The 16930-nt window shown below is 52.2% G+C and overlaps 1 protein-coding gene across 1 annotated transcript in view; it reads right to left on the bottom strand.

Annotated features, from left to right (window-relative positions):
• smg5 (SMG5 nonsense mediated mRNA decay factor) overlaps positions 1 to 12102 on the bottom strand; it is a 62103-nt gene extending 50001 nt beyond the window's left edge. The window contains exon 1 of the mRNA XM_070868478.1: positions 11839 to 12102. Within this exon, the coding sequence (XP_070724579.1) occupies positions 11839 to 11915 (77 nt within the window). The 5' untranslated portion in view covers positions 11916 to 12102. The remainder of the gene's footprint in view (positions 1 to 11838) is intronic.
• Between the last annotated feature and the right edge of the window lie 4828 nt (positions 12103 to 16930).

Below are 16930 nucleotides of genomic sequence, written 5' to 3' on the forward strand. Positions count from 1 at the left end.
TCCGACAGTGCGGCGCTCCCTCAGCACTGCCCCTCCGACAGTGCGGCGCTCCCTCAGCACCGCCCCTCCGACAGTGCGGCGCTCCCTCAGCACTGCCCCTCCGACAGTGCGGCGCTCCCTCAGCACTGCCCCTCCGACAGTGCGGCGCTCCCTCAGCACCGCCCCCTCAGCACCGCCCCTCCGACAGTGCGGCGCTCCCTCAGCACCGCCCCTCCGACAGTGCGGCACTCCCTCAGTACCGCCCCTCCGACAGTGCGGCGCTCCCTCAGCACCGCCCCTCCGACAGTGCGGCGCTCCCTCAGCACCGCCCCTCCGACAGCACCGCCCCTCCGACAGTGCGGCGCTCCCTCAGCACTGCCCCTCCAACAGCGCAGTGCGGCGCTCCCTCAGTACTGCACTGGGAGTGTCAGCCTTGATTATGGCCGCAAATCTCTGGAGTGGAACTTGAACCCACGGCGCTCTGACTCAGACGAGAGTGGTACTACCCAGCGAGCCATGGCTGACACTGACAATAAATGAGAAAGATTCTGAGGGGGCTTGACAGGGTAGATGCAGGGAGGGTGTTTCCCCCCGGGCTGGGGAGTCTAGAACCAGGGGTCACACAGTCTCAGGATAAGGGGCCGGCCATTTCGGACTGAGATGAGGAGGAATTTCTTCACTCAGAGTGGTGAATCTTTGGAACTCTCTGCCCCAGAGGGCTGTGGAGGCTCAGTCGTTGAGTATAATCAAGACTGAGATCGATAGATTTTTGGACTCTCGGGAAACCAAGGGATCGGGCGGGAAAGTGGAGTTGAGGTCGAAGATCGGCCATGAGCTTATTGAACGGCTCAAGGGGCCGGAAAGCCAACTCCTAAATCTTATGCTCTTGCGCGAGCAGAGGCCCAGAGTCAGAACAGTTAAGCACTCTCGGGCAAGCACGGGCCAAAGGGAATGTTTGCTGCCCGATGTGGTGCTGGGATACACAACAGGGCCGGGTCCAATACCTGGTCTGTACTGAATGAACAGAGAACAGCTGGTAGCAACACATTTGACCTCAACACACACTGGGCGAGGAAGGATGGCGGGAGAGAGAGGAGGGAAAGGCCGCTGGGTGGGGGGTGGGGTTCCTGCTCATGATCACTGTCCAGCAACTCCTGCTGGGCAGAGCGCCGGCAAAAGTGGCGACACCGAACCGGCGACGGGGGCCGGGTTGTGACGGCCTGTACAGTCAAATAGCTGGCCTGTTCTCGCAGGTAACGAACAAACTTCCCAGAGATACAAAAATCCCCGGCCAAATCTCCCCAAGACTTTTACTGCAGAGTCGACTTCATAAAAACCGAGCTCACTTGACACGTCACTGTGGCAATAGCAAATCAGTCCTTCTTAAAGCGAACGACAATTGTCCAAGCGTATCGCACCCAGCGTGTGAATTGGAGGGGGGGTTGGGGGCTGGAACATTTGTTTAAATATTCATTCTCAGGATATGGGCGTCGCTGGCAAGGCCGGCATTTATTGCCCATCCCTAATTGCCCCTCGAGAAGGTGGTGGTGAGCCGCCTTCTTGAACCGCTGCAGTCCGTGTGGTGAAGGTGCTCCCACAGTGCTGTTAGGGAGGGAGTTCCAGGATTGTGACCCAGCGACGATGAAGCAACGGCGATATATTTCCAAGTCGGGATGGTGTGTGACTGGGAGGGGAACGTGGAGGTGGTGGTGTTCCCATGCGCCTGCTGCCCTTGTCCTTCTAGGCGGCAGAGGTCGCGGGTTTGGGAGGTGCTGCTGAAGAAGCCTTGGCGAATTGCTGCAGTGCATCTTGTAGACGTGCACACTGCAGCCACGGTGCGCCGGTGGTGAAGGGAGTGAATGTTGAAGGTGGTGGACTTATGGAGGAAAGGTTGAGTAGGTTGTGCCTCTACTCATTGGAATTCAGAAGAATGAGAGGTGATTTTATCGAAACGTATAAGATTATGAGGGGGTTTGACAAGGTGGATGCAGAGAGGATGTTTCCACTGATGGGGGAAACTAGAACTAGAGGGCATAATCTTAGACTAAGGGGCCACCCATTTAAAACTGAGATGAGGAGGAATTTCTTCTCTCAGAGGGTTGTAAATCTGTGGAATTCGCTGCCTCAGAGAGCTGTGGAAGCTGGGACACTGAATAAATTTAAGACAGAAATAGACAGTTTCTTAAACGATAAGGGGTTATGGGGAGCGGGCAGTGAAGTGGAGCTGAGTCCATGATCGGATCAGCCATGATCGTATTAAATGGCGGAGCAGGCTCGAGGGGCCGTATGGCCGACTCCTGCTCCTATTTCTTGTGTTCTTATGTGGACGGGGTGAACTACTGTACCTTAGGGGTATTTCAGCAAACACCAACACACACGCACCCCCCCACCCCAACCAGAGTATGGTACACAGAAGTGGTCAGCCCCTTCTCCATCAAATCCTGTTTTTTTTTTTAAAAAAGGACTTATATTTTCTTCCATACCCACCCCTCTCCCCATGCCAACTTATCATTCACCAGAACGATACCAGGACTAAAAAGGATTAAATTATGAAGATACTTTGCATAGAGAATGGCTTGTACTCCCTGGAGTTTAGATGGTTGTGGGGTGATGTGATCGAGGAGTTTTAAATGTTAAAGGGATGCAGTACTGTTGTAGTGGGCCTTGGTGAGACCACACCTGGAATATTGTGTACAGTTTTGGTCTCCTAATCTGAGGAAGGATGTTCTTGCTATTGAGGGAGTGCAGCGAAGGTTCACCAGACTGATTCCCGGGATGGCAGGACTGACATATGAGGAGAGACTGGCTCGACGAGGCTGATATTCACTGGAATTTAGAAGAATGAGAGGGGAATCTCATAGAAACATATAAAATTCTGACGGGATTGGACAGGTTAGATGCAGGAAGCATGTTACCGATGTTGGGGAAGTCCAGAACCAGGGGTCACATTCTAAGGCTAAGGGGCAAGCCATTTAGGACCGAGATGAGGAGAAACTTCTTCACCCAGAGAATTGTGAATCTGTGGAATTCTCTGCCACAGAGAGATGTTGAGGCTAGTTTGTTGGCTATATTCAAAAGAGATTTAGATGTGGCCGTTACGGCTAAAGGGATCAAGGGGTATGGAGAGAAAGCAGGAAAGGGGTACTGAAGTTGCATGATCAGCCATGATCTTATTGAATGGTGGTGCAGGCTCGAAGGGCCAAATGGCCTGCTCCTGCACCTACTTTCTATGTTTCTACAGTGTTTACAGAGAAGCTATTTCTTCTGGTGGGGGCAGTCCAGAACAAGGAGCCATTGAAGTGTGGAATCAGGAAGCACTTCTTCCCACAAAGGAGAGTGGGAATCTGGAACTCTGCCCTTCCCCCAAAAGGCTGTGGATGCTGGGAATCAAGCATTCGAGAGAGATGGATAGATTTTTTTTAGAAATATAGAAAATAGGAGCAGGAGTCGGCCATTCGGCCCCTCGAGCCTGCACCACCATTCAATAAGATCATGGCTGATCTTCTATCTCAGCACCATATTCCCGCCTTTTCCCCATACCCCTTGATGCTTTTTGTTTCTAGAAATCTACCTTTCTCCCTCTTAAATATATTCAGTGACGTGGCCTCCACAGCCTTCTGTGGTGGAGAATTCCACAGGTTCACCATCCTCTGAGTGAAAACATTTCTCCTCATCTCGCTCCTAAATTTCCTACCCAGTATCCTGAGACTGTGCGACCCCTTGTTCTAGACTTCCCAGCCCCGGGGAAACATCCTCCCCCCATCCAGTCTGTCCAACCCCGTCAGAATTTTATACCTTTCAATGAGATCCCCTCTCATTCTTCTAAACTCCAGTGAATACAGGCCCAGTCTTCTTAGGGAGGGGGAAAAAGTCGTACTTTGTTGAGTTACGGAACCAAGGCGGGCAAAGTGGAGTCGAGGTCGAGATGCAATGGCAGAACAGGCTCGAGGGGCAGAACGGGCTCCTCCTGTTCCCATCTTGCTGGGGCACAGTTCCACAGGCACGCACAATGGTGTCTCAGTCGAGTCTCCCGGACCCAGAGGGCAAACGGTGTCTCTCCCGTTGCCGTGCACCTCTGACTATAACCAGCTTCGGAAATCTCGGGGGCTGGAGAGACCAAAAGAGGGAGTGGGGGAGGATACGAGTTACATAGCGGAGATAGAATTGGGCCACCCCGACCTGCGAGGGGACACCACCGCAGGTCGGGAGGGCGAGAGTCGGAGCGCGGGCCTTGAAACATCGTTGGCAGAACCACTACAATTCGCAGCGCGAGTCGCCCCACGTGTGCGACGACTTTGAGGCGGGCGACGTCGTCAAGGCCCAGGCCGCCGGTTAGTGCGCGGGCAGGAACATCGGCAGGGCCCAGGCACAGCGGAGGAGCGGGACGGTCAGGGCGGAGGAGCGGCGAGAGATCGCGGTTGAGACGTGACAAGAGATCGCGGCGGAGGAGCGGCAAATGCTTGGTGCGGAAAGAGGTCGCGGTGGAAGTGTGGCGAAGGCTTTGCGGTGGAGGAGAAACATAGAAAATAGGTGCAGGACCATTCGGCCCTGCACCGCAGTGAGAGAGGCAAGAGGAGCGGTGAGAGATCAACAGCGAGAGATCGTGGTGGAGGTAATGAAGCAAATGTTTGTGGCAGAGGAGCGGCCAGAGATCGTGGGCGGAGGTGCAGCGAATGAGGATACGGGGCCCAGGAGAGGCGAGGGCCCAGGGGCAGCACGGGCCCAGCCCACACTGTGCGATATGTGTGCGCACTGGGTCCGTGCAGCAGAGCTGGTCTCCGGTCGTCCTGGTTAACCCTTGCCACTGGACCAAGACCTCGCTCTGTCAAGCCCGTGTGGTGGCTGGTGTGCAACGGTCACCCCACGCTAAAAAAATCCACGCACAGGCATCTTCCACCCCCTTATAATTGGAGTTCAGGACTGGAACATCAGGTCCATGATTGAAACATCTGTGAACTCATCTCTTTTGGTGTGAAAGCAAGTCAGAATATTATCTGAATGGTGACAGATTAGGAAAAGGGGAGGTGCAACGAGACCTGGGTGTCATGATACATCAGTCATTGAAAGTTGGCATGCAGGTACAGCCGATGGTGAAGAAGGCAAATGGCATGTTGGCCTTCATAGCGAGGGGATTTGAGTATAGGAGCAGGGAGGTCTTACTGCAGTTGTACAGGGCCTTGGTGAGACCACACCTTGAGCATTGTGTACAGTTTTGGTCTCCTAATCTGAGGAAGGACATTTTTGCTATTGAGGGAGTGCAGCGAAGGTTCACCAGACTGATTCCCGGGATGACAGGACTAGCATATGAAGAAAGACTGGATCGACTAGACATATTCACTGGAATTTAGAAGAATGAGAGGGGATCTCATAGAAACATATAAAATTCTGACAGGATTGGACAGGTTAGATGCAGGAAGAATGTTCCCGATGTTGGGGAAGTCCAGAACCAGGGGACACAGTCTAAGGATAAGGGGTAAGCCATTTAGGACCGAGATGAGGAGAAACTTCTTCACTCAGAGAATTGTGAACCTGTGGAATTCTCTACCACAGAAAGTTGTTGAGGCCAGTTCATTGGACATATTCAAAAGGGAGTTAGATGTGGCCCTTTAACTAAAGGGATCAAGGGGTATGGAGAGAAAGCAGGAATGGGGTACTGAAGTTGCATGATCAGCCATGATCATATTGAATAGTGGTACAGGCTCAAAGGGACGAATGGCCTGCTCCTGCACCTAATTTCTATGTTTCTATCTCTGTCTTAAATGGGTGACCCCTTATGTTGAAACTAAGCCCACTAGTTCTAGATTCCCCCACGAGGGAAAACATCCTCTCTGCATCTACCCTGTCGAGCCCCCTCACAATCTTACATGTTTCAATAAGATCGCCTCTCATCTTCTAAACAATGAGTAAAGGTCCAATCTACTCAATCCTCTCCTGCTAGGACAGTCTCCTCATTCCTAGGATTCAATCCAGGATACAGCAGAGGTAACCCAGATTCCTCGGAGACACAGCTGGGTTTTTCCTGAAACTCTGACCCAGAGTCTAAATGGGGATCGCGATGTGCGGCTAAACAACAAAAACCTGCATTTATATAGCACCTTTAACGTAGTGAAACGTCCCCAGGCGCTTCACAGGGGTGTTAGGAGACCAAAAAAGTTGATGCCGAGCCACATAAGGAGCTATTAGGACAGGTGACCAAAAGCTGGGTCGAAGAGGTGTGTTTTACGGACCTTGAAGGAGGAGAGAGAGACGGAGAGGTTTAGGGAGGGAGTTCCAGAGCTTAGGGCCCAGGCAGCTGAAGGCACGGCCACCGATGGTGGAGTGATTATAATCGGGGATGCTCAAGAGGGCAGAATTAGAGGAGTGCAGACATGTCGAAGGGGTTGTGGGGCTGGAGGAGGATACAGAGATAAGGAGGGGTGTAGGGACATGGAGGAATTTGAAAACATGGATGAGAATTTTGAAATCGAGGTATTGTTTAACTGGGAGCCGATGTAGGTCAGTGAGCACAGGGGGTGATGGGCGAACGGGACTCTGTGCGAGTTAGGACACGGGGAGCGATGGGTGAGCAGGACTTGCTGCGAGTTAGGACTCGGGGCAGCGAGCACAGGGGGTGATGGGCGAGCGGGACTCGGTGCGAGTTAGGACACAGGGCAGTTCTCTGCCCCAGAGAGCTGTGGAGGCTGGGTCATTGATTATATTTAAGGTGGAGACAGACAGATTTCTGAACAATAAGGGAGTGAAGGGTTATGGGGAGCGGGCAGGGAAGTGGAGCTGAGGCCAAGATCAGATCAGCCGCGATCTGATTGAATGGCAGAGCAGGCTCAAGGGGCCGAATGGCCTGCTCCTAATTTATATATGCGTATCGATCCGTAACAGCGCAGTTTCCTGCATCAGAGCCCATCCAAAAGATAAGATGACGTGTAAGCCTCGGTGCTGAGAACATCTCTAGTTTACGTCGGGTAGAATGTAGGAAGCCAGCCAGGATTGCATCAGCAAGCAACCTCCTCTGCAGCCCCCCCCCACCCCCCAAAACACGCTCACCTTTTCCTCAACCCCAAAGAAAGATTTGAACCAATTTACACTGAGAGACTGGTGTATCTGGACTTACTGTTCCAGTTGCCACAGTTACAACACCACCTTTCAGAACCTGCAACGACGAACATTCTGTCTCCTGCTATCGGCACACAGGGACTTGTTTTCTATCCGGGGGTGGGCAACTGGAGATGATGAAAGAGAATGAATTATCTTCTCATCTACCGCCTACACTCCCATTTTACATCCAGTATCGAGCGCACAGCACTGTAATCAAAGCCGTCTCAGCTCTGGCTATCGTGTCATCTCATCGCACGTCGCCTGTTCAAACTCATTCTTACCCAGAAATTCAACTAAAAAAAAGCCTTTCCTTCTCGATGACAAAATCCCAGGCTAGGCACCACAAAATTCCTCATCTCGTTTCAATCCCAGTGGCATTAACTCTTTGCTGATTTACATCTTAACCACTCATATCAAACAAAAAACTGTCCCTCCGACAGTGTGGCACTCCCTCAGTACCGCCCCTCCGACAGTGCGGCGCTCCCTCAGCACCGCCCCTCCGACAGTGCGGCGCTCCCTCAGTACCGCCCCTCCGACAGTGTGGCACTCTCTCAGTACCGCCCCTCCGACAGTGCGGCGCTCCCTCAGCACCGCCCCTCCGACAGTGCGGCACTCTCTCAGTACTGCCCCTCCGGCAGTGCGGCGCTCCCTCAGTACAGCCGTGCCTCAGAGTCAGAAGATCGTGGGTTCCAGTCCCCACTCCACAGACTGGAGTACAAAAGTCCAGGTTGACGCTCTCCGTGGCAGTGCAGAGGGAGCGCCGCACTGCCGGAGGGGCAATACTGAGGGAGCATCATAACCATAGGCAGACCCTCAGAATCGAGGAAGGTCTCTCTAAAACTCTAAAAATGAGTTTTTAGGTGACTGAACAGTCCAATACAGGAATTTCAGTCCCTGTCACAGGTGGGACAGACAGTGGTTGAGGGAAAGGGTGGGTGGGACAGGTTTGCCGCACGCTCCTTCCTTCCTGCCTGGGGATGTTAGCCTGATCGAGGAGGGGCAGCACTGTCGGAGGGGCAGTACTGACGGAGCGAAGCACTGTCGGAGGGGGCAGTACTGACGGAGCGCCGCACTGTCGGGGGGACCATTTTTTGGGTGAGACATTAATAAGAGGACCCGTCTGCTCTCAGGTGGACACAAGAGATCCCACGGCCACTATTGGAAGAAGAGCAGGGGGGTTCTCCCCGGTGTCCTGGCCAATATTCATCCCTCAAACAACATCACTAAACAAAATTAATTATCTGGTCATTATCACATTGCTGTTTGAAAGAGTTTGTTCACAGATTGGCTGCCACATTTCCTACATTACAATAATGACTGCACTTCAAAAGTGCACTACAATCAGAGAAATTTACAGCACGGAAGGAGGCTATTCGGCCCATTGTGTTCGCGCCGGCAGACCAAGAGCCACCCAGCCTAATCCCACTTTCCAGCTCTCGGTCCTAGTCCTGTAGGTTACGGTATTCAAGTGCACATCCAGTTACATTTTCAACGTGGTGAGGGTTTCTGCCTCTACCACCCTTTCAGGCAGTGAGTTCCGCCCCAGACCCCCACCACCCTTTGAGTGAAGACATTTCCCCTCAAATCCCCTCTAAACCTTCTACCAATTACACTAAATCTATGCCCCCTGGTTGCTGACCCCTCTGCTCAGGGAAATAGGTCCGTCCGATCCACTCTATCCAGGCCCCTCATCATTTTATACAACTTAATTAAATCTCCCCTCAGCCATCTCTGTTCCAAGCCTATCCAATCTTTCCTCATAGCTGAAGTTTTCCAGTCCTGGCAACATTCTCGTAAATCATCTCTGCACCCTCTCTGGTGCAATCTCACCCTTCATGTAATGTGATGACCAGAACTGCACAGCACTCAAGTTGTGGCCTAACCAGTGTTTTATACAGTTCAAGTATAACCTCCCTGATCTGTGCCTCGGCTAATAAGTGCAAGCATTCCGTAGGCCTTTTTAACTACCTTATCGACCTGTCCTGCTACCTTTAAAGATCTGTGGACATATTCCCCCACACCGCTCAGTATCCTCCCATTTATTTGTATCCCCTTGCCTTGTTGCCCCTCCCCAAATGCATTACCTCACACGTTTCCGGATTGAATTCCATTTGCCGCTTTCCTGCCCAACTGACCAGTTCATCGATATCTTCCTACAGTCTCGAGCTTTTCTCCCCACTCTCAACCACACGGCCAATTCTTGTATCGCCTGCAAATTTATCATGCCCCCTACATTTAAGTCTAAATCATTAATGTACACTACATAAAGCAAGGGACAGAGTACTGAGCCCTGTGGAACCCCACTGGAGACAGCCGGCCAGTCACAAAAACTCCCTCTCAACCATTACCCTTTGCTTCCTGCCAGCGAGCCAATTTTGGATCCAATTTGCCACTTTCCCTTGGAGTCCATGGGCTTTTACTTTTTTGATCAGCCTATCATGTGGGACCTCGTCAAACAAAAGCCTTGCTTAAATCCATGTAGAATACATCAAACGCACTGCCCTCATCGACCCTCCTGGTTACCTCCTCAAAGAACCCAATCAAGTTTGTTAGATACGACCTTCCCTTAACAAATCCATGCTGACAGTCACTGATGTCTGCATTGGGTGCCAACCGCCGGTCATGAAACGCTCACAAGAGGAAAATCGCCACGGTGCAAAATGAAAGACAGACTTATATTTCTACAGCACCTTTCAGGGGCATTGTCTCAGGATAAGGGCTCGGCCACTTGGGACTGAGATGAGATGGAATTTTTTCACACAGAGGGTGGTGAATCTTTGGAATTCTCTGCCCCAGAGGGCTGTGGATGCTCAGTCGTTGAGTCGATTTAAAGCTGAGATCAATAGATTTTTGGACTCTTAAGGGAATCATAGAAACACAGAAAATAGGTGCAGGAGTAGGCCATTCAGCCCTTCGAGCCTGCACCACCATTCAATAAGTTCATGGCTGATCATGCAACTTCAGTACCCCATTCCTGCTTTCTCTCCATACCCCTTTAGCCGTAAGAGCCACATCTAACTCCCTTTTGAATATATCCAACGAACTGTCCTCAACAACTTTCTGTGGTAGAGAATTCCACGGGTTCACAATTCTCTGGGTGAAGAAGTTTCTCCTCATCTCAGTCCTAAATGGCTTACCCCTTATCCTTAGACTGTGTGACCCCTGGTTCTGGACTTGCCCAACATCGGGAACATTCTTCCTGCATCTAACCTGTCCAATCCCGTCAGAATTTTATATGTTTCTATGAGATCCCCTCTCATTCTTCTAAATTACAGTGAATGTAAGAGCCTAGTCGATCCAGTCGAGGGATATGGGGGTTGGACGGGACAGTGGAGTTGAGGTCAATGATCAGCCATTATCGCATTGAATGGCGGAGCAGGCTCGAGGGGCTGAATGGCCGACTCCTGATTCTTATTATGGATGTCGGACAAGCAACGTGACAAATAAGAACATAAGAATTAGGACCAGGAGTAGGCCATCTAGCCCCTCGAGCCTGCTCCGCCATTCAACAAGATCATGGCTGATCTGGCCGTGGACTCAGCTCCGCTTACCCGCCCGCTCCCCGTAACCCTTAATTCTCTTATTGGTTAAAAATCTATCTATCTGTGACTTGAATACATTCAATGAGCTAGCCTCAACTGCTTCCTTGGGCAGAGAATTCCACAGATTCACAACCCTCTGGGAGAAGAAATTCCTTCTCAACTCGGTTTTAAATGCAGCAGAGGGGGAGGGGGGGGGGAAAAGAGGTGGGCGAGGGGCAGAGTACACCCAAAATCCACACACAGGTAGGCACAGCGGAGGAGGATTAAAAGACAATCTGTGACCATGGCCAAAGCTTTAAAAATAACCCAGAGAGGTCTTGTCCCTTCAAGGAGTTACTGGGCCTTCCCCCTTTAACAGTAGTGGGGTGGCCTGTCCCCTTCAAAAGGGAAGGGGATTGGGGCTGCCTCCTTTAAAGAGGGGGGATTGGGCCCGTCCCCTTTATGAGAAATGGAGGGATTGAGCCCATCCCCTCTATAAGAGAGGGATTGGGGCCTGTCCCCTTTATGAGAAGCGAGGGATTGGGCCCGTCCCCTTTATAAGAGAGGGATTGGGCCTGTCTCCTTTATGAGAAGAGGGGGATTGGGCCTGTCCCCTTTATGAGAAGGGGGGGATTGGGGCCTGTCCCTTTTATGAGAAGCGAGGGATTGGGCCCATCCCCTTTATAAGAGAGGGATTGGGCCTGTCTCCTTTATGAGAAGAGGGGGATTGGGCCTGTCTCCTTTATGAGAAGCGAGGGATTGGGCCCGTCCCCCTTATTAGAGAGGGATTGGGCCTGTCTCCTTTATGAGAAGCGAGGGATTGGGCCTGTCCCCTTTATGAGAAAAGGGGGATGGGGCCTGTCCCCTTTATGAGAAGAGGGGGATGGGGCCTGTCCCCTTTATGAGAAGAGGGTGATGGGGCCTGTCCCCTTTATGAGAAGAGGGTGATGGGGCCTGTCCCCTTTATGAGAAGAGGGTGATGGGGCCTGTCCCCTTTATGAGAAGAGGGGGATGGGGCCTGTCCCCTTTATGAGAAGGGGGGGGGAATTGGGCCTGTCCCCTTTATGAGAAGAGGGGGATGGGGCCTGTCCACTTTATAAGAGGGGGGATTGGGCCTGTCCCCTTCATGAGAAGGGGGTAAACTCCAGGGGTGGGGGTTGCTAGGGGAGCCTCAGCCCCCCCGGGACCCAGTGTCTCCCCCCTCAGCCTCTCCCCAGCCCCTCAGTCCCTCCCCGGGCCCACTCACCGGTACAGCCGCTTGGTGTGCAGGAGTTTGGCGTCAGGCTCGGGCTCCGCTTCGGCCTCGGGCTCCGGGCGGCTCATGTTTCCCCCCCCGAGCCCCCTGTCTGTGCCTGTGTCCTCCCCCACCGGGGCGCGGGGAGTGTCCGCCTCTCTCTCTCTCTCTCTCTCTCTCTCCCCCACACACACACACACACTCTCTCTCTCTCTCACACTCCCCGCTCCGCCGCCATTGCTCGGCCGTCCGCCGGTCCTTCCTTTACCGGCCCGCTCTCGCGAGATCTCCCGCCGCTCCTTTACTCGCCGCGTCTCGCGAGCCTTGGGGGGGGGGGAAAACTCTCCTTTACACTGGATCTCGCGAGACTTTGGTTCTCGCGAAGACTGCGCTCCCCCCTTTACACGGGTGATCTCGCGAGACTCCCTTTTCTCCTTTACATCCAGCGAGCTCGCGAGACTTCCAGCTCCCCCCCCCCCCCCACCGCTTTAATTTACAATGGGTGGGAGAGTGTGTGAGATCTCGCGAGATCACAGCACACCAGACCTCAGCTGGTTTCACACCGAAAGGCGGGTGGGTGGAAGAGACACGTGATTCACTGCCAACCAATCCCATGGCTGCATTGGCAGCCCATGCCCTTTGCCCCCTCCAGACTTGACCATTCTGACGCACTCGAGCCCGGCCGCCCACGTTCTACCCGACGTAAACTCGAGGTGATCCCAAACTCGTCCTAACTCGCCCCGAGTCCCGCTCACCCATCGCCCCCTGTGCTCGCTGACCGACATTGGCTCCCGGTTAAACAACGCCTCGATTTCAAAATTCTCATCCTCGTTTACAAATCCCTCAATGGCCCTCGCCCCCTTCCTATCTCTGTAACCACCTCCAGCCCCTACACCCCTCCCTATCTCTGTAACCTCCTCCAGCCCCTACACCCCTCCCTATCTCTAACCACCTCCAGCCCCTATACCCCTCCCTATCTCTGTAACCTCCTCCAGCCCTACACCCCTCCCTATCTCTGTAACCTCCTCCAGCCCCTACACCTCTCCCTATCTCTGTAACCTCCTCCAGCCCGACACCCCTCCCTATCTCTGTAACCTCCTCCAGCCCTACACCCTTCCCTATCTCTAACCTCCTCCAGCCCCTACACCCCTCCCTATCTCTGTAACCTCCTCCAGCCCCTACACCCCTCCCTATCTCTGTAACCTCCTCCAGTCCCTACACCCCTCCCTATCTCTGTAACCTCCTCCAGCCCCTACACCCCTCCCTATCTCTGAAACCACCTCCAGCCCCTACACCCCTCCCTATCTCTGTAACCTCCTCCAGTCCCTACACCCCTCCCTATCTCTGTAACCACCTCCAGCCCCTACACCCCTCCCTATCTCTGTAACCTCCTCCAGCACGTACACCCCTCCCTATCTCTGTAACCTCCTCCAGCCCCTACACCCCTCCCTATCTCTGTGTTTTTCTCATTCTGGCCCCTTGAACATCTCCCGATGTTCTAGTACAGCTGCAACACTGGCATCTATCTACCCGACACAGTGGAAAACTGCCCAGGTATGTCCTATCCACAAAAAACAGATCAAGATCCAATCCGGCCAATTCCCGCCCCATCAGTCTACTCTCAATCATCAGCACAGTGATGGAAGGTGTTGTCGACAGTGCTATCAAGCGGCACTTACTCACCAATAACATGCTCACCGAGGCCTAGTTTGGGTTCCGCCAGGACCACTCGCCTCCAGACCTCATTACAGCCTTGGTCCAAACATGGATAAAAGGGCTGAATTCCAGAGGTGTGGTGAGAGTAACTGCCCTCGACATCAAGGCAGCATTTGACCGAGTGTGGCATCAAGGAGCCCCAGTAAAACTGAAGTCAATGGGAATCGGGGAAAATTCTCCACTGACTGGAGTAATACCCAGCACAAAGGAAGATGGTTGTGGTGGTTGAAGGTCAGTCATCTCAGCCCCAGGACATCGCTGCAGGAGTTCCTCAGGGCAGTGTCCTAGGCCCAACCATCTCCAGCTGCTTCATCAGTGACCTTCCCTCCATCATAAGGTCAGAAATGGGGATGATTGCTGATGACTGCAGTGTTCAGTTCCATTCGCAACTCCTCAGATAATGGAGCAGTCCGTGCCCGCATGCAGCAAGACCTGGACAACATTCAGGCTTGGGCTGATAAGTGGCAAGTAACATTCGCACCACAAGTGCCAGGCAATGACCATCTCCAACAAGCGAGAGTCTAACCACCTCCCCTTGACATTCTACGGCATTACCATCACCAAATTCCCCACCATCAACATCCTGGGGGTCACCATTGACCAGAAACTTAACTGGACCAGCCACATAAACACTGTGGCAACCACTTTTTAAAAAAGGAGGGAGAGAGAGAAAATAGGGAATTATAGACCAGTTAGTCTGACATCGGTGGTGGAGAAAATGTTGGGATCAATTATTAAAGATGTAATAGCAGCGCATTTGGAAAGCAGTGACAGGATCGGTCCAAGTCAGCATGGATTTATGAAAGGGAAATCATGCTTGACAAATCTTCTGGAATTTTTTGAGGATGTAACTGGTAGAGTGGACAAGGGAGAACCAGTGGATGTGGTGTATTTGGACTTTCAAAAGGCTTTTGACAAGGTCCCACACAAGAGATTGGTGTGCAAAATCAAAGCACATGGTATTGGGGGTAATGTACTGACGTGGATAGGGAATTGGTTGGCAGACAGGAAGCAGAGTCGGGATAAACGGGTCCTTTTCAGAATGGCAGGCAGTGACTAGTGGGGTGCCGCAGGGCTCAGTGCTGGGACCCCAGCTATTTACAATATACATTAATGATTTAGATGAAGGAATTGAGTGTAATATCTCCAAGTTTGCAGATGACACTAAGCTGGGTGGCGGTGTGAGCTGTGAGGAGGACGCTAAGATGCTGCAGGGTGACTTGGACAGGTTAGGTGAGTGGGCAAATGCATGGCAGATGCAGTATAATGTGGATAAATGTGAGGTTATCCACTTTGGTGGCAAAAACAGGAAGATAGATTATTATCGGAATGGTGACAAATTAGTAAAAGGGGAGGTGTAACGAGTCCTGGGTGTCATGGTACATCAGTCATTGAAAGTTGGCATGCAGGTAACAGCAGGCGGTGAAGAAGGCAAATGGCCTTCATAGCTAGGGGATTTGAGTATAGGAGCAGGGAGGTCTTACTGCAGTTGTACAGGGCCTTGGTGAGGCCACACCTGAAATATTGTGTTCAGTTTTGGTCTCCTAATCTGAGGAAGGACGTTCTTGCTATTGAGGGAGTGCAGCGAAGGTTCACCAGACTGATTCCCGGGATGGCAGGACTGACATATGAAGAAAGACTGGATCGACTCGGCTTATATTCACTGGAATTTAGAAGAATGAGAGGGGATCTCATAGAAACATATAAAATTCTGACGGGATTGGACAGGTTAGATGCAGGAAGAATGTTCCCGATGTTGGGGAAGTCCAGAACCAGGGATCACAGTCTAAGGATAAGGGGTAAGCCATTTAGGACCGAGATGAGGAGAAACTTCTTCACTCAGAGAATTGTGAACCTGTGGAATTCTCTACCACAAAGTTGTTGAGGCCAGCTCGTTAGATATATTCAAAAGGGAGTTAGATGTGGCCTTTACAGCTAAAGCGATCAGGGGGTATGGAGAAAAAGCAAGAATGGGGTACTGAGGGAATGATCAGCCATGATCTTATTGAATGGTGGTGCAGGCTCGAAGGGCCGAATGGCCTACTCCTGCACCTATTTTCTATGTTGCTATATTTCTAACAGCGGGTCAGAGGCTGGGTATTCTGCGGCCAGTGTCTCACCTCCTGACTCCCCAAATCCTTCCCACCATCAACAAGGCACAAGTCAGGAGTGTGATGGAACACTCTCCACTTGCCTGGATGAGTTGCAGCTCCAACAAACACTCGAGAAGCTCGACACCATCCAGGACAAAGCAGCCGCTTGATCAACACGCTACCCACCACCTTCAACACTCACTCCCTCCACCACCGGCGCACCGTGGCTGCAGTGTGCACCGTCTACAAGATGCACCGCGGCAACTCGCCAAGGCTCCCAAACCCACGACCTCTACCGCCTAGAAGGACAAGGGCAGCAGGCGCATGGGAACACCACCACCTCCGCGTTCCCCTCCCAGTCACACACCATCCCGACTTGGAAATATATCGGCCGTTCCTTCATCGTCGCTGGGTCACAATCCCGGAACTCCCTCCCTAACAGCACTGTGGGAGCACCTTCACCACACGGACTGCAGCGGTTCAAGAAGGAGCTCACCACCACCTCCTCAAGGGGCAATTAGGGGGATGGGCAATAAATGCCGGGCCTTGCCAGCGACGCACACATCCCAGGAATGAATAAAAACAAACGGTGTATCCCAATACCTTGCATGTGCCAACCGTCTGGATCGATTGGGTGTAGAGCTATTTGAGTCTAGTCCTCTGCCCTGGGACACCAACCCACTGCAGACATTGAGATTGCGAAGAAAACTTGCAATCATATAGCACCTTTCACGACCACAGCCTGCCCCAAAGAACTTTACAGCCAATGAGGCACTTTATGAGGTGCAGTCACTGTTGTAATGTGGGAAATGCAGCAGCCAATTTGCACACAGCAAGCTCCCACACACAGCAATGTGATAATGACCCAGATCATCTGTTTTAGGTATATGCTGATAAAGAGATAAACTTCAATACATTTTCATATTGAACCCATAGCCTACATAAAAATCGGTAGACACATTTTAGCCCAGGGCAATATTTATCCCTCAATCAACATCACTAAAATTGGATATTAAGGCAATCGAGGGATATGGGGATCGGGCGGGAAAGTGGAGTTGAGGTCGAAGATCAGCCGTGATCTTATTGAATGGCGGAGCAGGCTCGAGGGGCCGAATGGCCGACTCCGGCTCCTAATTCTTATGTTAACACATTGCTGTTTGTGGGAGCTTGCTGTGCGCAAATTGGCTGCTGCGTTTCCCACAATACAACAATGACGAGACTTCAAACAAGTACTAAAATCCAGGCCGACCCTCCCAGTGCAGTACTGAGGGAGCGCCGCACTGTCGGAGGGGCAG

Source organism: Pristiophorus japonicus, chromosome 30 (genome assembly GCF_044704955.1).
Source record: "Pristiophorus japonicus isolate sPriJap1 chromosome 30, sPriJap1.hap1, whole genome shotgun sequence".
In the NCBI taxonomy this organism is placed as follows: Eukaryota; Metazoa; Chordata; class Chondrichthyes; family Pristiophoridae; genus Pristiophorus; species Pristiophorus japonicus.